The 25,768-nt window shown below is 38.0% G+C and overlaps 2 protein-coding genes across 3 annotated transcripts in view; one reads left to right on the top strand and one right to left on the bottom strand.

Annotated features, from left to right (window-relative positions):
* The window catches only part of LOC109556105 (calcium-activated chloride channel regulator 1-like), a 33,207-nt gene extending 20,773 nt beyond the window's left edge, over positions 1 to 12,434 (top strand). For both annotated transcript variants that reach the window (XM_070786171.1, XM_019957159.2), the window contains one exon: positions 2,884 to 12,434. In XM_070786171.1, coding sequence (XP_070642272.1) covers positions 2,884 to 3,224 — 341 coding nt within the window. In that variant the 3' untranslated portion in view covers positions 3,225 to 12,434. The remainder of the gene's footprint in view (positions 1 to 2,883) is intronic.
* ODF2L (outer dense fiber of sperm tails 2 like) overlaps positions 1 to 25,768 on the bottom strand; it is a 402,314-nt gene that overhangs the window by 292,843 nt on the left and 83,703 nt on the right. The gene's annotated exons all lie outside the window — the stretch shown is intronic.

The following is a 25,768-nucleotide window of genomic DNA, read 5'->3' as shown; positions in this document are numbered from 1 at the left end:
GGATTTCCATTTCCTTCTCCAGAGGATCTTCCTGACCAGGGATCAAACCTGGGTCTCCCACACTGTAGGTAGATGCTTTACCATCTGAGCCACCAGGGATCTGTGATAAACTTAAGTTTACTGGGACCCAATTTCCATACCAGTCATATATGCAAATCAGACTAGATGACTTGGAAATACTAAAACATGTAGATATAATTTTAATATTTTATGATCCACTAATTTTGTCATTTTGGGCATCAACTGAATAACTGTTTTTGGCCAAAAAGTAGTATTTTTATTAAAGTATAATTGACCTACAACACTAAGTTAGTTCCTGGTATATAATATAGTGATTTGATATATCTATACAATACAAAATGATCACCACTTTAAGTCTAGTTACCATCTGTTACCATACAAAGTTACTATAGTATTATTGACTATACTCTCCATTCCATACATTTCATCCTCATGATTCCTTTATTTTGTAACCGGAAGTTTGTACCTTTTAATCTCCCTCACCTATTTCACTCATTCCCCCTACTCACCTCCCATTTAGCCAATGCTTGTTTGTTCTCTGTATCTATGAGCCTATTTCTAGTTTGTTATATTTGTTCATTTGTTTTGTTTTTTAGATGCCACGTATAAGTGAAATCATATGGTATTCATCTTAGCTGTCTGACTTAATTCACTTAGCATAATACCCTCTAGGTCCATTCATGTCACAAAACACAAGATTTCATTCTTTTTATGAGTGAGTAATATTCCATTACAGGTTTGTTTGTACACACACCACATCTTCTTTATCCATTCACCTATCAGTGGATACTTAGGTTGTTCTATATCTTGGCTACTGTGAATAATGCTGCAACAAACATAGAAGTGCATATATCTTTCTAAATTAGTGTTTTTGTTTTCTTCAGAAAAACATTCAGAAGCAGAATTGCTGAATTGTATGGTTGCTCTATTTTTGATTTTAATAATATCCATACTGTTTTCCATAGTGGCTGTACCAATTTACATTCCCGCCAATAGGATGAGAAGGTTCCCTTTTTCTCCACCTTCTTACCACACTTGTTATTTGTTGTCTTTTTGATAATGTATGTTCTGACAGGTGTGAGGTAGTTTTAATCTGCATTTCCCTGATGATTGCTAAGACTGAGCACCTTTTCATGTCTGTTGGGGCCTAGAAGTAATTAAGGAGGCCAAATACATGCCAAACACAGTACCAGGTACTCTAGTTCATACAAAAGGAGTATAAAACATATTTTTGTCCTAAAGAATAGTACATTCAAATTGGAAAGATAAACTGAACCTCTATAAAACTGGAAAACTAAATTTCATGCAATAGAGTTCAGGGAAGAGAGTTACCAAGGGATGAAATACATGACCAAGACTTCATGAAGAAAGTGGACCTCCTGTTGGGTGGGCCTTGAAGAATAAGTACAATTTGCATAGATAGGAAGAGGGAGGCACATTCCAGGGATTCACGTCAGGGAGAAAAGGAATCAAATAATATGATCAAAGTCAAGAAAGCAAAATATCACAATGAAATATTTAAATTAAATATTTAAATATTACTTAATTCACTTAATTCACATTAATTCACATTTAATTCATACATTTCATCCCTGTGGTTCATTTATTTTGTAACTGGAAGTTTGTACCTTTTAATCTCCCTCACCTATTTCACTCATTCCCCCTACTCACCTCCCATTTAGCCAATGCTTGTTTGTTCTCTGTATCTATGAGTCTATTTCTAGTTTGTTATATTTGTTCATTTGTTTTGTTTTTTAGATGCTATGTATAAGTGAAATCATATGGTATTCATCTTATGAATGGATGGATGGATAGTTAGATCCACAGAAATTAAATGCAGAGAGGATATGAAGAGTAGTGGACTAGATCAGATTGATAGGACCTATTTATTAGAAGACCCAAATGTGAGGCATAGGGCCTGAATTTAAAAGAAAATAATAAATTTAAGCTATTCACCACATACTAGAAAATATTCAATATTTCATGAAAAAATAAAGTCACTGCAAAAAAAGATATTTTATGTCTTATTGTTCATCACATTTCATGTTAAAATATATTTCTTTATTTATGGCTCCTGTAGATTTCTAAAGCATTTTGAATGAAACATTTGTCAGCATCTTTCTTTCCTTTCTTGAGAAAATAACAATAATAATAGCTAATATTTCAAACATTTATTAAGTTCCAGACATTGTGCTAAACACTTTTCATGTATTATTATACATTGCATTATATAATGTTCATATATAAAATTCCATAAATATTTGTTGAATTGAATGACTGATTCTCTTTTTCACAGATAAGAAAACTAAGGTAAGAAAGATTAATTAAAGTTTTCTTTGTTACAGCTAGAAAGTAGAACTAAGGTACAAATTAAAGTCTGCCTAGCTCCTAAACATGTTTAATTTTTAGTACACATTCTAAATTCTCTGCCTTCCTTTGCTCTTTGTCTTTATCCCTGGCTCCCACTCTACTTATCTGCTTTCCTACTCATACATCCTAGTACTCCCTTTCTCAGCTTAATGAAAAATAATATAGACAAAGGGTATTGAATGTTACTGAATGTCATTACTATACTCAAACATTATTGTGTTCCTTGTTCTAAATCAAAAGTAGACTCAGTTCTTCATACTTCTATTTTTAAATCTATATTCCATTTTTAGTAATATACAATTCTGAATTAAATTCTTTGTGATTAGATAACTAGATAAAAAACTGTTCATATATGTGTTCTTAAAGAAGATGGAATAACCAGACAAAAAAACCAGTGTGCATTCCTGATGGACCCCTAAATATAAACTGATGTGATAGCAATAAGGCATCCTAGTGATCTTAACATACATGAAATATCTATTTATTTTCCAGCCAACAGCTACATTATAAGAATAAGTAAGAGTTTCATGGATCGTCAAGAAGATTTTGACAATGTGACTTTAGTGAATACTTCTAATCTAATACCTAAGGAGGCCGGCTCAAAAGAAAATTTTGAATTTAAGCCAGAACATTTTAGAGTAGAAAATGGCACCAAATTCTATATTTCAGTCCAAGCCATTAATGAAGCCAATCTCATCTCAGAGGTTTCTCACATTGTACAAGCAATCAAATTTATTCCTCTACCAGAAGACAGTGTCCATGATCTGGGTACCAAGATTTCTGAAATCACTCTGGCAATTTTAGGATTACCAATGATTTTCTCTGTATTTTAAACTAGGAATTGTGTCAGCACTGATAACCAATGTTATACATAGTTGGTACACATTTATTTAGGATTTAATTTGCTATTTTCTTGTTCTTCAGTTGCTAAATTGTGTCCAACTCTTTGCGACTCCAGGACTGCAGCATGCCAGGTTTCCCTGTCCATCACCAACTCCCAGAGCTTGCTCAAATTCATGTTCATTTGAGTCAGTAATGCTAACTATCTCATCCTCTGCTGCCCTCTTCTCTGTTTACCTTCAATCTTTCCCAGCATTAGGATCTTTTCCAATGAGTCAGCTCTTAGCATCGGGTGGCCAAAATATTGGCATTTTCAGCAACAGTTCTTCAAATGAATATCCAGGGTTGATTTTCTTTAGGATAGACTGGTTTGATCTTGCAGTTCAAGGGACACTCTGGAGTCTTCTCCAGCACCGCAGTTTGAAAGAACCAGTTCTTTGGTACTCAGCCTTCTTTATAGTCCAATGCTCACACCTATGCATGACTCCTGGAAAAACCATAGCTTTGAGTAAATGGATCTTTGTTGGCAAAGTGATGTCTCTGCTTTTTAATACACTGTCTAGGTTTGTCATACCTTTCCTTCCAAGGAAAAAGGGTCTGTTAATTTCATGACTGCAATCACAATAGTCAGTGATTTTGGAGTCCAAGAAAGAAAATCTGCCACTGTTTCCACTTTCCCCCCATCTATTTGTCACAAAGTGATGGAACCAGATACCATGATCTTAGTTTTTTGAATGTTGAGTTTCAAGCCAGTTTCAAGCTCACTTTCCTCCTTCACCTGCATCAAGGGGTTCTTGAGTTCCTCTTCATTTTCTGCCATCAGAGTGGTATCATCTACATATCTGAGGTTGTTGATCAGTTCAGTTCAGTTCAGTCGCTCAGTCGTGTCTGACTCTGCGACCCCATGAATTGCAGCACGCCAGGCCTCCCTGTCCATCACCAACTCCCGGAGTTCACTCAGACTCATGTCCATCGAGTCGGTGATGCCATCCAGCCCTCTCATCCTCTGTCGTCCCCTTCTGCGCCTGCCCCCAATCCCTCCCAACATCAGAGTCTTTTCCAATGAGTCAACTCTTCGCATGAGGTGGCCAAAGTACTGGAGTTTCATATTTCTCCCCAAAATCTTGATTCCAACTTGTGTCATACAGCCTGGCATTTAACATGATGTAGTCTGCAAAGAAGTTAAATAAGCAGAGTGACAGTATACAGCCTTGTTGTACTTTTTTTCCAATTTTGAAACAGTCAGTTGTTCCATGTTCAGTTCTAACTGTTGCTTCTTGACCAATATACAGGTTTCTCAGGACACAGGTAACATGCTCTGGAATTCCCATCTCTTTAAGAATATGCCACAGTTTGTTGTGATACACACAGTCAAAGCCTTTAGCATAGTCAATGAAGCAAAAATAGATACTTTTCTGGAATTCCCTTGCTTTCTCTATGATCCAGCAATGTTGGCAATCTGATCTCTTGTTCCTCTGCCTTATCTAAATCTAGCTTGAACATCTGGAAGTTCACAGTTCAACCCTGCTGAAGCCTAGCTTGAAGGATTTTGAGCATAATCTTACTAGCATATAAAATGAGTGCAATTGTACAGTAGTTTGAATGTTCTTTGGCATTGCCCTTCTTTGGGGTTGGAATGAAAACTGATCTTCTTCAGTCCTGTGACCACTGCTGAGTTTTCCAAATTTGCTGGCACACTGAGTGCAGCACTTTAACAGCATCATCTCTTAGGATTTTAAATAGCTCAGCTGGAATTGCATCACCTCCACTAGCTTAGTTCATAGTAATGCTTGCTAAGGACCACTTGACTTCACACTCCAAGATGTCTGGCTCTAGGTGAGCGACCACACTATCATGGTCATCCAGGTCAATCAGATCTTTTTTGTATGGTTCTTCTGTATATTCTTGTCACCTCTTCTTAATCTCTTCTCTCTGTTAGGTCCTTACTGTTTCTGTCCTTTATCGTGCCCATCCTTACATGAAATGTTCCCTTGGTATTCTCCAAATTTCTTGAAGAGATCTCTAGTCTTTCCCATTCTATAGTTTTTCTCTATTTCTTTGCATTGTTCACTGAAGAAGGGCTTCTTAACTCTCCTCACTATTCTCTTGAACTCTGCATTCAGCTGGGTATATCTTTCCCTTTCTCCTTTGCCTTTTGCTTCTGTTCTTTCCTCAGCTATTTTCAAGGCCTCCTCAGACAAGCACTTTGCCTTCTTCCATATCTTTTTCTTGGGGATGATTTTGGTCACTGCCTCCTATGCAATGTTACAATGAACCTCCCTCCATAATTTTTCAGGTACTCTGTCTATCAGATCTACTCCCTTGAATCTATTCATCACCTCCACTGTATAAGGGATTTGATTTAGGTCATACATGAATGGCATAGTGGTTTTCCTTACTTTCTTCAATTTAAGCCTGAATTTTGCAATAAGGAGCTCATGATCTGAGCCACAGACAGCTCGTGGTCTGGTTTTTGCTGACTTTATAGAGCTTCTCCATCTTCAGCTGCAAAGAATATAATCAATCTGATTTTGGTATGGACCATCTAGTGATATCCATGTATAGAGTCATCTCTTGTGTTCTTGGAAGAGGGTGTGTGTGCTATGTGTTGCTATGTGTTGCTATGCCCAGTGTGTTCTCTTGACAAAATTCTATTAGCCTTTGCCCAGCTTCATTTTGTACTCAGGGACAAACTTGCCTATTCCTCCAGGTATTTCTTGACTTCCTACTTTTGCATTACAATTCCTGATGATGAAAAGGACATCTTTTTGGTGTTAGTTCTAGAAAGTGTTGTAGGTCTTCACAGAACCAATCAACTTCAGCTTCTTCTGCATCAGTGGCTGGGGCACAGACTTGGATTACTATGACATTGAATGGTCTGCCCTGGAAATGAACTGAAATCATTCTATTGTTTTTGAGATTGCATCCAAGTACTGCATTTCAGACTTTTTTGTTGACTATGAGGTCTACTCCATTTCTTCTAAGGGATTCTTTCCCATAGTAGTAAATTCACCCATTTCCATCCTAAATAGTTCACTGATTCCTAATATATCAATGCTCACTCTTACCATCTCCTGGTTGACTACATCCAACTTACCTTGATTCATGGACCTAATATTCCAGGTTCCTATGCAATACTGTTCTTCACAGCATCAGACTTTTCTTTCACTACCAGACACCTCCACAGCTGAATATTGTTTCTGCTTGACTCAGCTACTTCATTCTTTCTGCAGCTATTCATAATTGTACTGTGTTCTTCCCCAGTAGCATATGCTCTTCCAACCCTGATAGCTCAGTTGGCAAAGAATCCGCCTGCAATGCAGAAGAGCCCAGTTCGATTCCTGGGTCAGGAAGATCCGCTGAAGAAGGAATAGGCTACTCACTCCAATATTCTTGGGCTTCCCTTGTGGCTCAGCAGGCTAAGAATCCACGTGCAATGCAGGAGACCTGGGTTTGATCCCTGGGTTGGGAAGATCCCCTGGAGAAGGGAAAGGCTACCCACTCCAGTATTGTGGCCTGGAGAATTCCATGGACAGTCCATGGGGTCGCAAAGAGTTGGACACGACTGAGCGACTTTCACTCACTCACTCCAACCTAGGGGGCTCCTCTTCAGTCTTATATCCTTTTCATACTGCTCATGGGGTTCTCACAGCAAGAATACTCAAGTGGTTTGCCATCCCCTCCTTTAGCGCACCACATGTTGTCAGAATTCTTCACTATGACCCATCCATCTTGGGTGGCTCTGCACAGCATGGCTCATAGCTTCATTGAGTTATACAAGCCCCTTCACCCCAACAAGGCAATGATCCATAAAGGGACATTTGCTATACTCATTGTGTATTATATAACTCTTTGAAATGTGCACGTGAATGTACGAAAGTCATAAATTTCCTAAGTACTTCAGCTTATTAGTTCTAATTATTAAGGCAAAATGAATATACCATTCCTTATATTTTAAAAATCCATTTATTAACTCATTATAAAATAAAATGCTTATTTCTACTTGCTGGCTTTTTTTTTTTTTTTTTTTTGGCCATGGCATATGGCTTGCAGGATCTTAGCTCCCCAACAAGAACTGAAGCCAGGCCATGCCAGTGAAAGTGCCAAATCCTAAGTATTAGGCCACTAGGGAACTCCCTAGTTATTGGAGGAACTTTTTAAGAAGCATTTTCAAAGTGTGCTACAAATTCATTCAGTATATTAACAAAATCAAAGTTTATTCAAGCCATTTGAAAAATATTTGTGAACCCACAACAGAAATAATTTTATGGTAGAATTATTTACATTTCATTCTTATTATAAATGAATACTTTATATTAATATAAACTGTAATCAAAAAAGACTATAAAATAATTTTTCAATGAAATATGGCTCATTGAAAAATTATTTTATAGAATCTAAAAACTACCTAATAAAATGTAAATTAAGCTTTAATATAGCACTAGTGTGATTTTTTTTCTGAAGGAGAAAGAGACAGAGAGAGCATCAGTAATATTAGAGGAAAATCCTTTGTTTACAGACAGGAATATTTCAAAAATTCTTTGAATGTCTGAAAGGAAGAAGCTATATGATACATTTGGAAAAGTCAGGAAAAAATCATAATATAGTAACATACCAAAACCAGAGGAATATGTAAAATATAATAACGTACTCTGACCAAGTTGAATTTATCCCTGGAATCCAAAGATGGTTTAATATTAGAAACCAATGTAATTTATCACATTAATAGCTTAAAAAGAAAAACTATATTATTTCAATACACATATAAAAATATAATTCAACCAGCATTTTTCAATTAAAAATGAAACACTTGAAAACGTTATTAACCTAATACTATGAATCTTACTGTCCAACCCAATCATTAAAAAAAATTTTTAAGAGTGCATTAAATCTTCAAGTAGGGATGAAAAATTAGACACAACAGGGGAGAATTCTAAATCCTGAGGAAAACAAATCACTTAAAAGTCTATAAATTATAAAAAAAAAAAAAATCACTGCTGATTATGAAGGCCTTAAATGGTCTTAATTTAGTCTATCTATGTGGCTGCTGTACTGAGAAATGATTTACAGAGCTTGAACAGTCACTGAGGAAAGTAAGATTTCTATGCAGCTTAAAAAAAAAAGAGGATACAATAATTGGGAAGAAAGGTACAAAACTGTAATTACTTAAAACTAATAAGAGAATTCTGTAAAGTTACCAGACATAAGATCAGTTTATAAAAAATCAGGAGCACCAGTCTGACACGTAAAGAGCTAGAGGTCACATTACCATCCTCGCAAGAAACAAGCTGAATAACTAAAAAGCAACAATTATTCTTAGATCCACCAAAGAATTAAGCCCATATCACTATATGCTGTTCCATTAACTGCAAAGACAGACAAATACAGAGACTCAGAGTTAGAACAGAAGCCCAGGACTTGAACCTTGCCACAGAAGCCAGTACCAGTAGCAACACAAACTATAAACAGTGAACTGGCCGAGGCCCAGTGCAGCCAAATTTAAGAGTTAAAAGCTCCAAGGGACCTTAGAAGAAGCTCCACACTTTGCTGAGCTTTTGCTCTAGGAGCCCCACCATGTTTTCAGAGTGAGAACTGAAGAAAAATTCCTTCAGATTTTTAGCAGGGAGAGAAGGAAAAGTAATCATTTTGAAATATGCCCAGAGCATTCTGTTTTCCTTAGAAAGCTGTCCTTGAGGGAAACAACTTTACCTAACTATTCAGATTAGGTTTTACAAGTGCATAACGAACTTTCAGGAAGAGAAATACCCAACTTCACGGCCATTTAGTTGTTCCTGTCTTATCAAAGGAAAAAAAAAAATCTATAAAACAGGTGTGAAGGTCACAGATCAGAGGACAAGCACATTAAAAGAATGAGACCTAACTACAGGACTATAAAATGCTTCCCTTTCCCCCACACCTTACTATCACATTAATAAGGCTGCAGTATAATAGAATGGGCTTCCCTAGTGGCTCAGGTAGTAAAGAATCTGCCTGCAATGTGAGAGATCCATGTTTGGTCCCTGGGTCAGGGAAGATCCCCTGGAGAATGGCTACCCACTGCAGTATTCTTGCCTGGAGGAGCCTGGCAGGCTACAATACATGGGATGCAAGGAGTCTGACACAACTGAGTGACTAAACACTTTCACTTTTTCTTTCATAATAACAGAAGATTACAGATAAAAGAAACAGAAGCCTCGGAATCAATTAAGAGTCTCTAGGGAAGTCCAAAACATCCAAGGAGACAAAAATAGACACTACAGTAAACTTAGTGTAAATTTAGTTGTTTCAGACAACTAAAGTTACAGGTTTTGTAAGCAGACCCTAACTACTAGCCAGATAGCATAAAATTTCAGATGAAGGCCTATTTACCTCAGTTCCTTTCACTGAACACATAATGTGTGGTTTTCAGCCAAAATTTACAAGGCATGATAAAGGCAAAAAACAGTCTGAAAGCACCAAAACAAACAAACAAAAAACTTCAAGGCCAGACTTAAGATATAGCAGAAATTTTGGAATCATCAGATCCTGGAGTGACAACCCACTCCAGTATTCTTGCCTGGAGAATTCCATGGACAGAGGACCCTGGTGGGCTACACTTCATGGGGTTGCAAAAAGTTGCAACTTAGCAACTAAAACAACAACATTGATATATTTAATTAATTGGATGTAAAAACTGCTTCTGATGGTTAAGAAAATGTAAAATTAAACATGCTGTAGACAAAATCTGTTAAAAAAAAAATAAAATGTAATTGAGATTTTAAGTTAAAAAAAAAAAGAATTTAAAATAACTATTATTAATGTCCTAGGACTCTAATATAGAAAGTAGACAACATGGAAGAACAAGTAATGAAAATAGAGGCATGTAAACCCTAATAAAGAATCAAAATTAAATGCTAAAAAATCAAAAATACTGTAAGAGAAATGAAAAATGCATTTGATGGACTCACCAGTAGACTGGACATAGCCAATAAAAGAATCAGTAAGCTTGAAGATAGGTGCTATGGTGGTTCAGTGGTAGACTTCTCGCCTCCCACATGGGAAGTTCGGGTTTGATTCCTGTCCAATGCATCATGGTCATTTTGTTTTGGGCTTCCCTGGTGGTTCAGATGGTAAAGAATCTGCCTGCAATATGGGAGACCTAGATTGGGATGATCCCCTAGAGAAGGAAATGGCAACCTACTCCAGTATTCTTGCCTAGAGAATCTCATGGACAGAGGAGCGTGGTGGGCTACAGTCCAAGGGACTGTTGGATAGTACTGAACAATTAACACACAAGCTTGAAGATATGTCACTAGGAAGTTCCCAAACTAAAAAGAAAAAAGAAGAGAAAAAATGGAATAGAATTTCTAAGAACTATGACAATTATAAAAATGCAACATACATTCAGGGGGAGTATCAGGAGAAAGAGAAAGGAAAAAAAGAAATGATGAATAATGGCTGAAAGTTTTCCAAAATTAATGACAAATATCAACCACAGATCAAGGAAGCTCAGAGAGCACCAAGTAGCTCTCTGTTGTTTGTAAATTTGGAATTTACAATAAATTCCAAAAAATCTACACCTAAGCATAGCATGGAGAAGGCAATGGCACCCCACTCCAGTACTTTTGCCTGGATAATCCCATGGATGGAGGAGCCTGGTAGGCTGCAGTCCATGGGGTGGCTAACATTCGGACACGACTGAGCAACTTCACTTTCACTTTTCACTTTAATGCTTTGGAGAAGGAAATGGCAACCCACTCCAGTGTTCTTGCCTGGAAAATCCCAGGGACGGGGGAGCCTGGTGGGCTGCCTTCTATGGGGTCACACAGAGTCAGACACAACTGAAGCGACTTAGCAGCAGCAGTAGCAGCAGGCATAGCATATTCAAACTATAAAAAATAAAGACAAAAATCTTGAAAGAAGCTGAAAATAAACACCTATAAAGGAACAAGATAAGAATTCTCTTCAGAAACCCGGTAAGCAGGAAGAGGGTAAGAGTGATATATTTAAAGTGCTGAAGAGAAACCACCAACGAAGAATTATCTATTCAGCAAAATTATCTTTCAAAAGCAAAGGAGATTATTTTTGTATATGTATGTTAGAGAATGTTCTAATTTTATTCTTTTATAAGTAGCTGTCCAAAACTAAACTCAAAATGGATTAAAGACCTAAATGTAAAACTGGATACTATAAAACTGTTCTGCCTATAAAATAAGGCAAAACACTCTTAGACATGAATAGAAGTAATATTTTTTGGATCTGTCTCCTAAAACAAACAAAAAAAAGTAAAAAAAGACAAATGGGACCTAATTAAACTCAAAAGCTTTCACACAGCAAAGGAAACCACAGATCAAAAAAAAAAAAAAAACACTGAATGGATGAAAATATGTGCAGATGACATGACTGATAAGCAGTTAATATCCAAAATATATAGAGAAGTCATACAACTCAACATCAAAAAACAAACAGCTCAATTAAAAAATGGGCAGAAGAACTGAATAGACATTTTTTCAGAGAGAAAATGCAGATGGCCAATAAGCACATGGAGGCCAACTCCAAGGAGTTTTATATTCAAACCAAATATTTTATATTCAAACCAAATATTTTAGGACAAAATGCAACTCACATATTCATTGCCATTCAAAGTGTGGATAAAAGTAATCTGAAATCAAAAGTATCCAACATTGCACAAGTAGGTTTGTTTATTCCTCAAGCATATCCCAGCCCTGGTGAAAGTCACTCAAATCCCAGAGTTAACATTTCTACTTTGATGTTATCACTGGTTGGATCTGTTGTAATTGTTAAGTGTTTTTTTAAGTGCCATTATTTGTATTTTAAAGAAGAAAAGGAATGCAATTAGATCAAGGACTGGATTTTAATAAATTGAAGGATAATATGAATCTTAAAATTCTATTGTGGATCATTACATAGCTCATGAAAATAATTTTAAGAATCTCAGTTCAGCTCAGTCACTCAGTCATGTCCAACTTTTGCAACCCCATGGACTGCAGCACGCCAGACTTCCCTGTCCATCACCAATCCCAGAGCCTACTCAAACTCATGTCCATCATGTCAGTGATGCCATCCAAACATCTCATCCTCTGTCATCCCCTTCTCCCGCCTTCACTCTTTCCCAGCATCAGGGTCTTTTCCAATGAGTCGATTTTCACATCAGGTGGCCAAAGTATTGGAGTTACAGCTTCAGCATCAGTCCTTCCAATGAATATTCAGAACTGATTTCCTTTAGGATGGACTGGTTGGATCTCCCTGCAGCCCAAGGGACTCTCTAGAGTCTTCTCCAACACCACAGTTCAAAAGCATCAACAAGTAAACACTCAGAGATATTTGAAATACTGTAAGTCAATATTAAAAGTATAATTTTATTTACTCATTGTTTCATTTATCATACATAGTGATAAATAAAACTCTTTTTCCTTCTTGCTGTCTGGTTGAATGTTACTTCATACAAAAGTTTTCTGGAATAATAATTCAAACTTTATCAACATGTTAAAGTTGTCTATGTGAATAGTAAAAGTACAAGTGTCAGAATGAAAAGAGCAATATTTGGGGGAAAATTAATTTGATCTTGGTCCTATTAAGTATTTGTAACATTGTATCCTCTAAATATCTACAAAATAATGTAATGTTTATTGCACCTTATGGAAATTGAATGTTCTAGCATACAATACAGTCACCACCTATCATATCATGACTTTTTCCTATTTCAACCCAATATAAACCAATATCTATTCCTTTTACCTTAAAAATACATATATCCTTGTATGCTTTTCTTTTATTATAGAAAAGAATTAGTGAAGCTGCTATACAATGCCCTTGTTTTCAGATAAAGAAAGAAAAATAAATGTTTTTAAAATATTTTTTCCATCATTTAGAGTCATAGAGCCTGAGATGGACTTGGATTTCAAAACCCACATTTGATTAATCTCAAAAATGATGCTCAAGATACACTCTCCACTGGATTCTGAAGGGCCTGAGGAGGCTTATGGAAGAAAGTCTGAGTTTCATTCTAAGTGTAGAAGAAGTCGTTGATGATCTATCAGTTCAGTTCTCTCTTCCCAGGATGCAGTCGTGTTCTCCAAAGAGCTCATTTTATAGTTGAGGTGTGTTCAGTTCAGTTCAGTGCTCAGTCGTGTCTGACTCTTTGCGACCCCATGAATCCCAGCACGCCAGGCCTCCCTGTCCATCACCAACTCCCAGAGTTCACTCAGACTCACATCCATCGAGTCAGTGATGCCATCCAGCCATCTCATCCTCTGTCGTCCCCTTCTCCTCCTGCCCCCAATCCCTCCCAGCATCAGAGTCTTTTCCAATGAGTCAACTCTTGGCATGACATGGCCAAAGTACTGGAGTTTCAGCTTTAGCATCATTCCTTCCAAAGAAATCCCAGGGCTCATCTCCTTCAGAATGGACTGGTTGGATATCCTTGCAGTTCAAGGGACTCTCAAGAGTCTTCTCCAACACCACAGTTCAAAAGCATCAATTCTTCGGTGCACGGCCTTCTTCACAGTCCAACTCTCACATCCATACATGACCACTGGAAAAACCATAGCCTTGACTAGACGAACCTTTGTTGGCAAAGTAATGTCTCTGCTTTTCAATATGCTATCTAGGTTGGCAATAACTTTTCTTCCAAGGAGTAAGCATCTTTTAATTTCATGGCTGCAGTCACCATCTGTAGTGATTTTGGAGGCCAGAAAAATAAAGTCTGACACTGTTTCCACTGTTTCCCCATCTATTTCCCATGAAGTGGTAGGACCGGATGCCATGATCTTCATTTTCTGAATGTTGAACTTTAAACCAACTTTTTCACTCTCCACTTTCATCAAGAGGCTTTTTAGTTCCTCTTCACTTTCTGCCATAAGGGTGGTGTCATCTGCATATCTGAGGTTATTGATATTTCTCCCGGCAATCTTGATTCCAGCTTGTGTTTCTTCCAGTCCGGTGTTTCTCATGATGTACTCTGCATATAAGTTAAATAGATGATCTATAAGTGTACTCTAATTTACATTTCAAAACAGTTCTCTGGTTTCTGTGTAAAAAGGGAATCTACAATACATGAGAGGAAATGTCCTATGAGAAAGCTACAGCAATTGTCCTGGGTTTGAAATGATTTGGGCTTAAAGAAGAACGATAGGGGAAAATGAACATACTGAAAATAAAATTAAGTGGAATAGAGAAGATATGGTCATGGACTGTATGGGGGAGATAAAGAGGAGTGAATTTGAGAATGAGTCCCATGTTTCTAACTGAAACTATGGGCAAACAGAAGTGTCATTTACTGAGATGAGGAAGATTTGGGGAAAGAGGATTTTAATAAAAGGAATAAAGAGCTGAGTTTGAATATTTACATTTAGGTAGACTGTGAATAAATGTCAAATAACAGTATCACATAAAATCACTGCAGATGGTGACTGCAGCCATGAAATTAAAAGACGCTTACTCCCTGGAAGAAAAGTTATGACCAACCTAGAGAGCATACTCAAAAGCAGAGACATTACTTTGCCAACAAATGTCCATCTAGTCAAAGCTATGGTTTTTCCTGTGGTCATGTATGGGTGTGAGAGTTGGACTGTGAAGAAGGCTGAGCACCGAAGAATTGATGCTTTTGAACTGTGGTGTTGGAGAAGACTCTTGAGAGTCCCTTGTACTGCAAGGAGATCCAACCAGTCCATTCTGAAGGAGATGAGCCCTGGGATTTCTTTGGAAGGAATGATGCTAAAGCTGAAACTCCAGTACTTTGGCCACCTCATGTGAAGAGTTGACTCATTGGAAAAGACTCTGATGCTGGGAGGGATTGAGGGCAGGAGGAGAAGGGGACAACAGAGGATGAGTTGGCTGGATGGCATCACTGACTCGATGGATGTGAGTCTGAGTGAACTCTGGGAGTTGGTGATGGACAGGGAGGCCTGGCGTGCTGCGATTCATGGGGTCACCAAGTGTTGGACACAACTGAACTGAACTGAGAGATACACATTTTATGGTTGTCAGCATGTAGATGGATTAAAACCATAGCAATGATTAAATCAATTAGAGAGTGTAGCTTGAAGAAAGCAGATTTAAGTAGCAGGCAATGGCCATGCCTACAAAGGTCCTAACAATGAAGAAAAAACTAATAAAACAATATAAAAGTATGGTCTACCATGATGCTAAAAGAATTTGGCTTCAAGAGAGTAGGTAGACTTATCAGTCCAAGTTTATAGGCTTATTGTTTCTTTCTTCTCACGTTGAAAAGGGAATTTTACCACCAAAATTCAGCTCCCTGAGGACTGGAGAGATACGAAGGTGACCATCCATCATTTGCCTCCTTATTTGGGCTTCCCAGGTGGCTCAGCAGTAAGAATCGCCTGCCAATGCAAGAGATGAGGATTCAATTCCTGGGCTGAGAAGACTCCCCTGAAGAAGGAAATGGCAACACACTCCAATATTCTTGCCTGGGAAACCTCACGAACAGAGGAACCTGGTAGGCTACAGTCCATGGCATTACAAAAGAGTTGAATATGACAGCCACTAAACAACAACAATTCATTGATTTGGAAGCAAACCAAAATGCAAGCCAAATAAGATGAGCTTGGGGGTCATCCTTAACAATCTTCAAACACAGACCAGACTTTGACCTGGCATAATTCCTTTGGTCTGAGTGGCAGGATTGACAAGAAGGGTGCTGTGGTTCAAATGAGAAGTGCAGAAATCTAAAATTAGAGGAAAGTGGGAAGTCCTCAGTGAGATGTTCTGATTTACACTCATGACACTCAGTGGAACATGAGCTCTGCATATAGGCATTTTTGGGCCTGCCTGAGCTGTTGAGGCAGAAAATCTGTTGGCACTCTGTTCCTCCAGTGAGCTGGCACCAAGTCAACCAGTGCTAGTGGTTTTGAATAAACAGGTAAATGTGGAGGAGGTCTGAGAGGGGTAAATGTAGAATACTTGAACTATTACAAAGAAGATGATAAAAGCTTTAAGTTCTCTGTTGGCAACCAGTTGTGTAGTTAATATTACCAGTGTAACTTGTAGGGCCCAGAGTAAAATGAGAATGAGAGGGCCTCAGTTGAAAAACAATTATGAAATTCAAGATAGCAACAACAAAGCACTAAACAAAGGGCAGGGCCTTCTAAGCTTGGGGCTCTGTACAAGTGCAAAGGACTTATGTCCACTAAGCCAGCTCTAGGTACAATCCAGGTTAAACTAGTAATAACACATGTAATATGGAATCTCTGTTCAGGCTTTCCATTACAGCCATACAGCAACATTCATGATCTAATATTTGATGTAGTTAATCACAAAAAATACGAAGTTTGGAAAGGGAACCTTAGGACTATTTTTTCTGGGAAGGAACCTAGCTACAGAAAATAAATATAGGTTTTCCCAAGTACAGGAAAAGAGACAGCCCTATGTGAAACCGGGGAGCCTTAGAACCAACCTCAGAGTCTCAAATGACTTCAGAGTTTCTGAATGAAAAACAAACAAACAAACACAACTGACTACTTCCCCTGGAGGTGGGCAGTCAGCAGTGCCACAAAGTATACTTTATCTACCTTCAGGAATCTGTCCAAAGATATAAAACTGAGGGGTGGTATATATTCACAATCCTTCCAAACCAGTCACAAGGGAACTACCTTTCTGTGCTCCTAATTCATGTTGCTAGTGATGACAGGAGTTGCAGCTCAGAGTCACCTAACAGCACATGCAGTGGTGGGACTCAAACCATAGTGTCTGATGAACACTCACCATAACAGAAGCCTAAAATTAGATTCAGAAAAGCACAAAGCACATCTTGAATTAACATGAAAGTGAGGTCAAACAAAAAAGTATAGTAGCTAGTTTCCAAAACTAGCTTTGGAGTTTGGAAACTGTTTTCAAAGATTCATAAGACCTCTTATTTATGCCTTTGTGTAGTCCCTTCATAAATTGGGTCTAGGCTGGTCCAACAACTTGCTTTAATTAGCAGGATGTAGCAGGAATTATGAAAGCTTCCATTTTTGTGTTCTTGGGAGCCCGTGTATAAAATCCAGCTATGCTGATTGAGAGGTTCCAAGACTATAGGCAGAAAGAAACAACCTAACTATTTCTGATTCCAAGTCAACCCTCTAGATGATTCCATTCATAATTACCAGACTTCAAGTAAGACCAGAAGAGCTACCTAAGTTAGTCCAGTCAACCCACAAAATCATGAAAATAATAAATTGGTTGTTTCAAACCACTAAGTTTGGGGATAGTTTGGTATACATTAATAGCCAAAACAACCAATAAAGATATCAGAGTTCCATCAAGAAAACAGAACTACTATGAATATTATACACTAGGGAAGTTATTATAAGAGTTAACTGGGGAAGTAAAGAACTAAAGAAAGAGTTGGAGAGTTAAGAAAAGTTACTAACAGTGTTTCCTGAAGCACTGGAGTTAGATTTTGATGTTGAATGTTAGAAGCTAAGCAAGGCCAGGAACTATTAATAAAGTGGGGCTGTGAGGGCATGGTGTCAAAGTCTGTGGCAGCCTGTGGCCACTGTACAGCTACCACCTGTATGAGTTCTTCACTAAGTGTCTTGTTGTGGGTCGGGGATCATGATAGGTGAGCAAAGCCAGCATTCAGGAAGAAGAGTTGGACATGGAGTAGGGAAGAGTAAGGGTGCCAGCCCATTTCCATCTGTTTTCTTTCTTACTGTCTCCTGTCACCTCTCCCTTCAGACAGTTATGGCTGTTGTTTTACTTATGCCTTCCAAATTTTAACATGTATTTATTTGACCAACTCAAACCAAAGTCTTGTGGTTTCTGGGAAATGTAGCTCAATCTTCTCCATGTTGCCTTCAAAGCCAATTGAAACATGGAAGGTAGGCAATGGTGACAATTGTGGGAGAGCAAAGAATGTCCTTATGTGGAATTGTGAGAACCCTGTCTTAGATGAACAATAAATAAATAATAAAACCATAATTAATAAGAATAAAATAGAAATAACTATATAATAATAAGCAACAATTACTTTAATTTTTTCAGCTTTTAAAAATTTATTTATTTTAATCAGAGGCTAATTACTTTATAATATTGTAGTGGGTTTTGCCGTACATTGACATGAATCAGCCATGGGTGTACATGTGTTTCCCATCCTGAAACCCCCTCCCACTTCCCTCCCTATCCCATCCCTCTGGGTCATCCCAGTGCACCAGTCCTGAGCACCCTGTATCATGCATCAAACCTGGACTGGCGATCTGTTTCACATATGATAATATACATATTTTAATGCTATTCTCTCAGATCATCCCACCCTTGCCTTCTCCCACAAAGTCCAAAAGACCGTTCTATATATCTGTGCCTTTTTCACTGTCCCACGTATAGGGTTATTGTTACCATCTTTCTAAATTCTATATATATTTGTTAGTATACTGTATTGGCGTTTTTCTTTCTTACTTACTTCACTCTGTATAATAGGCTCCAGTTTCATCCACCTCATTAGAACTGATTCAAATGCATTCTATTTCATGGCTGAGTAATATTCCATTGCGTATATGTACCACAGCTTTCTTATCCATTCGTCTGCTGATGGACATCTAGGTTGCTTCCGTGTCCTGGGTATTATAAACAGTGCTGTGATGAACATTGGAATACACGTGTCTCTTTCAATTCTGATTTCCTCAGTGTGTATGCCCCAGCAGTGGGATTGCTGGGTCATATGGCAGTTCTATTTCCATTTTTTTAAAGGAATCTCAATACTGTTCTCCATAGTGGCTGTACTGGTGTGCATTCCCACCAACAGAAGGAAATGGTTCCCTTTTCTCCACACCTTCTCCAGCATTTATTGTTTGTAGATTTTTGGATAGCATCCATTCTGACCGGCATGAGATGGTACCTCATTGTGGTTTTGATTTGCATTTCTCTAATAATGAGTGATGTTGAGCATCTTTTCATGTGTTTGTTAGCCATCTGTATGTCTTCTTTGGAGAAATGTCTATTTAGTTCTTTGGTCCATTTTTTGATTGGGTCGTTTATTTTTCTGGAATTGAGCAGCAGGAGTTGCTTGTATGTTTTTGAGATTAATTCTTTGTCAATTGCTTCATTTGCCATTATTTTCTCCCATTCAGAAGGCTGTCTTTTCAGCTTGCTTATAGTTTTCTTTGTTGTACAAAACTTTTAATTTTAATTAGGTCCCATTTATTTTTGCTTTTATTTCCATTACTCTGGAAGGTGGGTCATAGAGGATCCTGCTGTGATTTATGTTGGAGAGTGTTTTGCCTATGTTTTCCTCTAGGAATTTTATAGTTTCTGGTCTTAAATTTAGATCTTTAATCCATTTTGAGTTTATTTTTGTGTTTGGTGTTAGAAAGTGTTTTAGTTTCATTCTTTTACAAGCAGTTGACCAGTTTTCCCAGAACCACTTGTTAAAGAGACTGTCTTTTCTCCATTGTATATTCTTGCCTCCTTTGTCAAAGATAAGGTGTGCATAGGTGTGTGGGTTTATCTCTGGGCTTTCTATTTTGTTCCATTGATCTCTATTTCTGTCTTTGTGCTAGTACCATACTGTCTTGATGACAGTAGCTTTGTAGTAGAGCTTGAAGTCAGGCAGGTTGATTCCTCCAGTTCCATTCTTCTTTCTCAAGATTGCTTTGGCTATTCGAGGTTTTTTGTATTTCCATACAAATTGTGAAATTATTTGTTCTAGCTCTGTGAAAAATACTGTTGGTAGCTTAATAGGGATTGCATTGAATCTATAGATTGCTTTGGGTAGTATACTCACTTTCACTATATTGATTCTTCTGATCCATGAACATTGTATACTTCTACATCTATTTGCGTCCTCTTTTATTTCTTTCACCAGTGTTTTACAGTTTTCTATATATAGGTCTTTTGTTTCTTTAGGTAGATATATTCCTAAGTATTTTATTCTTTTCATTGCAATGGTGAATGAAATTGTTTCCTTAATTTCTCTTTATGTTTTCTCATTGTTAGTGTGTAGGAATGAAAGGGACTTCTGTGGGTTAATTTTATATCCTGCAACTTTACTATATTCATTGATTAGCTCTAGTAATTTTCTAGTGGAGTCTTTAGGGTTTTCTATGTAGAGGATCATGTCATCCGCAAACAGTGAGAGGTTTACTTCTTCTTTTCCAATCTGGATTCCTTTCATTTCTTTTACTGCTCTGATTGCTGTGGCCAAAACTTCCAAAACAGTGTTGAATAGTAGTGGTGAGAGTGGGCACCTTGTGTTGTTCATGACTTTAGGGGAAATGCTTTCAGTTTTTCACCATTGAGGATAATGTTTGCTGTGGGTTTGTCATATATAGCTTTTATTATGTTGAGGTATGTTCCTTCTATTCTTGCTTTCTGGAGGGTTTTTATCATAAATGGATGTTGAATTTTTTCAAAGGCTTTCTCTGCATCTATTGAGATAATCATATGGTTTTTGTTAATGTGGTGTATCACATTGATTGATTTGCAGATATTGAAGAATCCTTGCATCCCTGGGATAAAGCCCACTTGGTCATGACGTATGATCTTTTTATATGTTATTGGATTCTGTTTGCTAGAATTTTGTTAAGGATTTTTGCATCTATGTTCATCAGTGATATTGGCCTGTAGTTTTCTTTTTTTTGTGGCATCTTTCTCTGGTTTTGGTATTAGGGTGATGGTGGCCTCATAGAATGAGTTTGGAAGTTTACCTTCCTCTACAATTTTCTGGAAGAGTTTGAATAAGATAGGTGTTAGCTCTTCTCTAAATTTTTGGTAGAATTCAGCTGAGAAGCCATCTGGACCTGGGCTTTGGTTTGCTGGAAGATTTCTGATTACAGTTTCAATTTCCATGCCCATGATGGGTCTGTTAAGATTTTCTATTTCTTCCTGGTTCAGTTTTGGAAAGTTGTACTTTTCTAAGAATTTGTCCATTTCTTCCAAGTTGTCCATTTTATTGGCATATAGTTGCTGACAGTAGTCTCTTATGATCCTTTGTATTTCTGTGTTGTCTGTTGTGATTTCTCCATTTTCATTTTGAATTTTGTTGATTTGATTCTTCTCCCTTTGTTTCTTGATGAATCTGGCTAATGGTTTGTCAATTTCATTTATCTTCTCAAAGAACCAGCTTTTAGCTTTGTCAATTTTTGCTATGGTCTCTTTTGTTACCTTTGCATTTATTTCTGCCCTAATTTTTAAGATTTTTTTTTCTTTTACTAATCCTTGGGTTCTTCATTTCTTCCTTTTCTAGTTGCTTTAGGTGTAATGTTATTTGTTTGACTTTTTTCTTTTTCCTGAGGTAAGCCTCTATTGCTATGAACCTTGCCCTTAGCACTGCTTTTACAGTGTCCCATAGGTTTGTGTTGTGTTTTCATTTTCATTCGTTTCTATGCATATTTTCCTCTATTTCCTTGCACTGATCGCTGAGGATGGCTTTCTTATCTCTCTTTGCTATTCTTTGGAACTCTGCACCCAAATGGGAATAACTTTCCTTTTCTCCTTTGCTTTTCGCTTCTCTTCTTTTCACAGCTATTTGTAAGGCCTCCTCAGACAGCCATTTTGCTTTTTTGCATTTCTTTCCAGGGGAAGGTCTTGATCCCTGTCTCCTGTACAATGTAATGAACCTCCATCCATAGTTCATCAGGTACTCTGTTTATCAGATCTAGTCTCTTAAATCTATTTCTCACTTCCACTGTATAATCATAAGTGATTTGATTTAGGTCATACCTGAATGGTCTAGTGGTTTTGCCTACTTTCTTCAATTTAAGTTTGAATTTGGCAATAAGGAGTTCATGATCTGAGCCACAGTTGGGTCCAGGTCTTTTTTTTGCTGACTGTATAGAGTTTCTCCATCTTTGGCTGCAAAGAATATAATCAATCTGATTTCGGTGTTGGAAAATTCTGAAAGAGATGGGAATACCAGACCATCTGACCTGCCTCTTGAGAAACCTATATGCAAGTCAGGAAGCAACGGTTAGAACTGGACATGGAACAACAGACTGGTTCCAAATAGGAAAAGGGGTAGGTCAAGGCTGTATATTATCACTTTGCTTATTTAATTTATATGCAGAGTACATCATGAGAGAAGCTCGGCTGGAGGAAGCACAAGCTGGAATCAAGATTTCTGGGAGAAATATCAATAACCTCAGATATGCAGATGACACCACCCTTATGGCAGAAAGTGAAGAGGAACTAAAAAGTCTCTTGACGAAAGTAAAAGAAGAGAGTGAAAAAGTTGGCTTAAAGCTCAACATTCAGAAAACAAAGATCATGGCTTCTGGTCCCATCACTTCATGGGAAATAGATGGGGAAACAGTGGAAACACTGTCAGACTTTATTTTGGGGGGCTCCAAAATCACTGCAGATGATGACTGAAGCCATGAAATTAAAAGATGCTTACTCCTTGGAAGGAAAGTTATGACCAACCTAGATAGCATATTTAAAAAGCAGAGATATTACTTTGCCAACAAAGGTCCGTCTAGTCAAGTCTATGGTTTTTCCAGTGGTCATGTATGGATGTGAGAGTTGGACTGTGAAGAAGGCTGAGCACCGAAGAATTGATGCTTTTGAATTGTGGTGTTGGAGAAGACTCTTGAGAGTCCCTTGGACTGCAAGGAGATCCAACCAGTCCATCCTACAGGAGATCAGTCCTGGGTGTTCATTAGAGGGTCTGATGTTGAAGCTGAAACTCCAATACTTTGGCCACCTGATACGAAGAGCTGACTCATTTGAGAAGACCCTGATGATCGGAAAGATTGAGGGCAGGAGGAGAAGGGGACAACAGAGGATGAGATGGATGGATGGCATCACTGACTCAATGAACGTAAGTTTGGGTGAACTCTGGATTTGGTGATGGACAGGGAAGCCTGGTGTGCTGCGATTCATGGGGTTGCAAAGTGTCGGAGCGACTGAAGTGAACTGAAAAGATGCATATTTTGGTTTCTTTTCTGATTTCTTCTGTGATTTGTTGGTTATTCAGAAGCGTATTGTTTAGCCTCCATATGATGGAATTTTTAATAGTTTTTTTTACATTCAGTTTGTTTGCTCAGTCGTATCTGACTCTTTGCACCCATTGAACTACAGCACGCCAGTCCTCCCTGTCCATCACCAACTACCGGAGTCAACCCAAACCCATGTCCATTGAGTCAGTGATGCCATCCAACCATCTCATCCTCTGTTGTCCCCATCTCCTCCTGCCTTCAATCTTTCCCAGCATCAGGGTCTTTTCAAATAAGTCGCCTCTTTGCATCAGGTGGCGAAAGTATTGGAGTTTCAGCTTCAACATTGGTCCTTCCAATGAACACCCAGGACTGGTCTCCTTTAGGATAGACTGATTGGATCTCCTTGCAGTCCAAGGGACTCTCAAGAGTCTTCTCCAACACCACAGTTCAAAAGCATCAATTCTTCTGTGCTCAGTTTTCTTTATATTCCAACTCTCACATCCATACATGACCACTGGAAAAACCATAGCCTTGACTAGACGGACCTTTGTTGACAAAGTGATGTCTCTGCTTTTTAATATGCTGTCTAAAAAAAGGGAGAAGCAGTCAATTGAGACTGAGGCTCTATACTCCTTTCTTCCCTATTTCAAGTCAGAGACAGAAGTCTGACCTGAGTTAGAGGAAGGGAAAGAGGAAATCTGAAACTCAAATAAAAGACACATGTCTTAAAATGAATAGGTTTGTGTGTTAACCATCAAACCAAAACCAGATGAATACTCAAAACTGACAATGCTAATAGAACTGGACTACGATGTAATAGAAATTACTACCCAATTGGATAAGGGAAACAATGGAACACAGCTCATTATAGATACTGAAAAACATTACTTTTCCATGCTTATGTATCAAAGAGATAACACTGCTCAATAAACTGATTTCACAGTGATCACAGCTGCATAAACTTATGGTCACAAACCAACTGATATCCAGACCCATTCCCTAGACATCAAACTCTTACTGTCTGACAGGGAAGTTACTGTCACACGTCCCTCTTGCAGATAACATCTGTTTTCACTTTCCTATCATACATTCTCCCATCTACAAGAGGTCCAATCATTTTCCATGCTAGATTTCTTGGCAAGTCCTCGACTTAATCTCCCATCAGCCCTCCTACCATCACCCTCTCCTTCTGGCTTCATTCCTTGTGCTGGCTGCATTTCCTCCTATTTCTGTCTTCTGTTTCCACATAACCCTAAATTTTATCTAGGACCACCATATACACAACTCTAAAAGGATCCATTCAAATAATTTCTTAAATGGCACCCATGGAGTTTCACAAAGAGTAATCTGTATATGTTCATGCAGTAGCCCTACTCTTAGAGCTGACATATGAAAAAGTATTCACTACAAATTGTATTATATTATTCCATAAGCCATAAAGTTGTCTTAAAGCTTCTGTATCTACAATAGCATTTTAGTAAAATACTTAGTCAAATACTATTTGTTTCTAATTAATTTTTTGTGCTTCATCCAGTCCAGCATTTCTCATGATGTACTCTGCATATTAGTTAAATAAGCAGGGTGACAATATACAGCCTTGACGTACTCCTTTCCCTACTTGGAACCAGTCTATTTTTCCATGTCCAGTTCTAACTTTTGCTTCCTGACCTGCATACAGATTTCTCAAGAGGCAGATCAGGTGGTCTGCTATTCCCATCTCTCTTCACCTATATTTCCTTCTAAATATCTTATCTCAGAGAAAGAAAAATATTTCACCACCCAGTCACCTAAATCGGAAACCAGGAGGAAATTGCTTGACCCTCCAATTCCCCGACACTTTGCATCCAATCAATTAACAAGCCTTATCATAAACACCCCCTTAACCTTAGTCTCTCCCCACCTCACTTTCAGTAATGCAGCCTCAGTTCAGCATCCACAGTTATCTCCTGGATACAGATGCTCTCTAACAGGCCTCTGTCTTCATCCTACCTTCCCCAATATGTCTACAACACTGGCCCCAAAGTAACACACAAAATGAAAATAGCTCTTAAATTGTTTTAAAAAATAAAGTCTCATGCCACAAAAGCAGAGACTATGACATCACATAAATTTTTCTAGGCATAGAGGACAAAAGGGACAAAACATTTGATAAATGAGTGCCAGGCCTTCCACTATCTGACCTTGCCTCTACTTCCCTATCTATACCATCTTAGTGATCTCACACTTTTAATCAGACTTTCAGTCTTCCCAAAAGTCCACGCTGCTTTATATCTCTGTATCTTTATCAGAATACCATACCCCTTTTGTCCTTCTCCATTTCTATTTATTTTTCTTCTTAATTAGAGGATACTTGCTTTACAAGGGCTTCCCAGGTGGGACTAGTGGTAAAGAACCTGTCTGCCAATGCAGAAGATGTAAGAGACACAGGTTTGATCCCTGGGTCAGAAAGATGCCCTGTAGGAGGGAATGGCAACCCACGCCAGTATTCTTGACTGGAGAATCCCATGGACAGAGGAGCCTGGTGGGCTGCAGCCCATAGGGTAGCACAGAGTCAGACATGACTGAAGTGACTTAGCATGCATGCACATGCTTTACAATGTTGTGCTGGTTTCTGCCAAGCAACAATGTGAATCAAACATAATTATCCCCGACCTTTTGGGTCT

This window comes from Bos indicus, chromosome 3, assembly GCF_029378745.1.
Source record: "Bos indicus isolate NIAB-ARS_2022 breed Sahiwal x Tharparkar chromosome 3, NIAB-ARS_B.indTharparkar_mat_pri_1.0, whole genome shotgun sequence".
Lineage (NCBI taxonomy): Eukaryota > Metazoa > Chordata > Mammalia > Artiodactyla > Bovidae > Bos > Bos indicus.
This window is presented reverse-complemented; position numbering and strand designations above follow the sequence as displayed.